Below are 3,813 nucleotides of genomic sequence, written 5' to 3'. Positions count from 1 at the left end.
GGGGGGGGGGGGGGGGAAACGGCCTCAGCCTGGGGGGGGGGGGGGCGACACGGCCTCAGCCCGGGGGGGGGGGCGACACGGCCTCAGCCCGGAGGGGCGACACGGCCTCAGCCCGGGACGGGGGGGTGGGGCGACACGGCCTCAGCCCGGGGCGGGGGGGTGACACGGCCTCAGACCGGGGGGGGACGACGACACGGCCTCAGCCCGGGGGGGGGGGTGACACGGCCTCAGACCGGGGGGGGGGGGGGCGACACGGCCTCAGACCGGGGGGGGGGCGACACGGCCTCAGACCGGGGGGGGGCGACACAGCCTCAGACCGGGGGGGGGGGCGACACGGCCTCAGACCGGGGGGGGGTGTGTGACACGGCCTCAGCCCGGGGGGGGGGGGCGACACGGCCTCAGACCGGGGGGGGGGGCCACACGGCCTCAGACCGGGGGGGGGGACACAGCCGCCGCAGCCACAACCTCCCAGTGCTGAGGGCGCGTGTATGAGGAGGAGGAGGAGTCACGTGACCGGTCAGCTGATCAGGAAGTGCTGAGGCTCAGGGCTGGGAGCAGCTACATTGTATCAGGATCGTGTGCAGCAAAAACGTGACCCATGTGTGATGTGGATACAGGTACTGCAGCGGTATATAGGGGTATATGTGATATATAGGGTGTATATATTATGCCTGTGTATATATAGAGCTGGTGTATATGGGGTGTGTATATATATATATATATATATATATATATAGAGCTGGTGTATATGGGGTGTGTATATATAGAGATGGTGTATATATAGAGCTGGTGTATATGGTGTGTGTATATATAGAGCTGGTGTATATGGGGTGTATATAGAGCTGGTGTATATGGGGTGTGTGTATATATAGAGCTGGTGTATATGGGGTGTGTATATATAGAGCTGGTGTATATGGGGTGTGTATATATAGAGCTGGTGTATATGGGGTGTGTATATATACAGCTGGTGTATATGGGGTGTGTGTATATATAGAGCTGGTGTATATGGGGTGTGTATATATAGAGCTGGTGTATATGGGGGTGTGTATATATATAGAGCTGGTGTATATGGGGTGTGTGTATATATAGAGCTGGTGTATATGGGGTGTGTGTATATATAGAGCTGGTGTATATGGGGTGTGTGTATATATAGAGCTGGTGTATATGGGGTGTGTATATATAGAGCTGGTGTATATGGGGTGTGTGTATATATAGAGCTGGTGTATATGGGGTGTGTGTATATATAGAGCTGGTGTATATGGGGTGTGTATATATAGAGCTGGTGTATATGGGGGTGTGTATATATATAGAGCTGGTGTATATGGGGTGTGTATATATAGAGCTGGTGTATATGGGGTGTGTATATATAGAGCTGGTGTATATGGGGTGTGTATATATAGAGCTGGTGTATATGGGGGTGTGTATATATATAGAGCTGGTGTATATGGGGTGTGTGTATATATAGAGCTGGTGTATATGGGGTGTGTGTATATATAGAGCTGGTGTATATGGGGTGTGTGTATATATAGAGCTGGTGTATATTGGGTGTGTGTATATATAGAGCTGGTGTATATATATAGAGCTGGTGTATATATAGAGCTGGTGTATATGGGGTGTGTATATATAGAGATGGTGTATATATAGAGCTGGTGTATATGGGGTGTGTGTATATATAGAGCTGGTGTATATGGGGTGTGTGTATATATAGAGCTGGTGTATATGGGGTGTGTATATATAGAGCTGGTGTATATGGGGGTGTATATATAGAGCTGGTGTATATGGGGTGTGTATATATAGAGCTGGTGTATATGGGGGGTGTATATATAGAGCTGGTGTATATGGGGTGTGTATATATAGAGCTGGTGTATATGGGGGGTGTATATATAGAGCTGGTGTATATGGGGTGTGTGTATATATAGAGCTGGTGTATATGGGGTGTGTGTATATATAGAGCTGGTGTATATGGGGTGTGTGTATATATAGAGCTGGTGTATATGGGGTGTGTGTATATATAGAGCTGGTGTATATGGGGTGTATATATATAGAGCTGGTGTATATGGGGTGTATATATATAGAGCTGGTGTATATATATAGAGCTGGTGTATATGGGGTGTATATATATAGAGCTGGTGTATATGGGGTGTGTATATATAGAGCTGGTGTATATGGGGTGTGTGTATATATAGAGCTGGTGTATATGGGGTGTGTGTATATATAGAGCTGGTGTATATGGGGTGTGTATATATAGAGCTGGTGTATATGGTGTGTGTATATATAGAGCTGGTGTATATGGGGTGTGTATATATAGAGCTGGTGTATATGGGGTGTATATATATAGAGCTGGTGTATATGGTGTGTGTATATATAGAGCTGGTGTATATGGGGTGTGTATATATAGAGCTGGTGTGTATGGGGTGTATATATATAGAGCTGGTGTATATGGTGTGTGTATATATAGAGCTGGTGTATATGGGGTGTATATATATAGAGCTGGTGTATATGGGGTGTGTATATATAGAGCTGGTGTATATGGGATGTGTATATATAGAGCTGGTGTATATGGGGTGTGTATATATAGAGCTGGTGTATATATATATATATATATATAGAGCTGGTGTATATGGGGTGTGTATATATATATATAGAGCTGGTGTATATGGGGTGTATATATATATATATATATATAGAGCTGGTGTATATGGGGTGTGTATATATATATAGAGCTGGTGTATATGGGGTGTGTGTATATATATATAGAGCTGGTGTATATGGGGTGTATATATATAGAGCTGGTGTATATGGGGTGTGTGTATATATAGAGCTGGTGTGTATATATAGAGCTGGTGTATATGGGGTGTGTATATATATATATATATATATATATATATATATATATAGAGCTGGTGTATATGGGGTGTGTATATATAGAGCTGGTGTATATGGGGTGTGTATATATAGAGCTGGTGTATATGGGGTGTGTATATATAGAGCTGGTGTATATGGGGTGTGTATATATAGAGCTGGTGTATATGGGGGTGTGTATATATATAGAGCTGGTGTATATGGGGTGTGTATATATAGAGCTGGTGTATATGGGGTGTGTGTATATATAGAGCTGGTGTATATGGGGTGTGTATATATAGAGCTGGTGTATATGGGGTGTGTATATATAGAGCTGGTGTATATGGGGGTGTGTATATATATAGAGCTGGTGTATATGGGGTGTGTGTATATATATATAGAGCTGGTGTATATGGGGTGTGTGTATATATATATAGAGCTGGTGTATATGGGGTGTGTATATATATATAGAGCTGGTGTATATGGGGTGTGTGTATATATATAGAGCTGGTGTATATGGGGTGTGTGTATATATATAGAGCTGGTGTATATGGGGTGTGTGTATATATATAGAGCTGGTGTATATGGGGTGTGTGTATATAGAGCTGGTGTATATGGGGTGTGTGTATATATAGAGCTGGTGTATATGGGGGGGTGTATATATAGAGCTGGTGTATATGGGGGGGTGTATATATAGAGCTGGTGTATATGGGGGGGTGTATATATAGAGCTGGTGTATATGGGGTGTGTATATATAGAGCTGGTGTATATATAGAGCTGGTGTATATGGGGTGTATATATATATATAGAGCTGGTGTGTATATATATATATATATATATAGAGCTGGTGTATATGGGGTGTATATATATATATATATATATATATATATATATAGAGCTGGTGTATATGGGGTATATATATATATATATATATATATATATATATATATATAGAGCTGGTGTATATGGGGT

The 3,813-nt window shown here is 43.4% G+C and overlaps 1 protein-coding gene across 2 annotated transcripts in view; it reads left to right on the top strand.

The window, feature by feature from the left end:
• The first annotated feature begins 499 nt into the window (after positions 1–499).
• The window catches only part of SLC12A9 (solute carrier family 12 member 9), a 47,071-nt gene continuing 43,757 nt past the window's right edge, over positions 500–3,813 (top strand). For both annotated transcript variants that reach the window (XM_073654578.1, XM_073654577.1), the window contains exon 1: positions 500–617. In XM_073654578.1, the coding sequence (XP_073510679.1) occupies positions 599–617 (19 nt within the window). In that variant the 5' untranslated portion in view covers positions 500–598. The remainder of the gene's footprint in view (positions 618–3,813) is intronic.

This window comes from Phyllobates terribilis, unplaced genomic scaffold (genome assembly GCF_046119375.1).
Source record: "Phyllobates terribilis strain yellow unplaced genomic scaffold, ASM4611937v1 Scaffold_11__3_contigs__length_659146591, whole genome shotgun sequence".
NCBI lineage: Eukaryota > Metazoa > Chordata > Amphibia > Anura > Dendrobatidae > Phyllobates > Phyllobates terribilis.
Note: the sequence above shows the minus strand (reverse complement) of the source record. Positions and strands in the feature narration are given on the sequence as shown.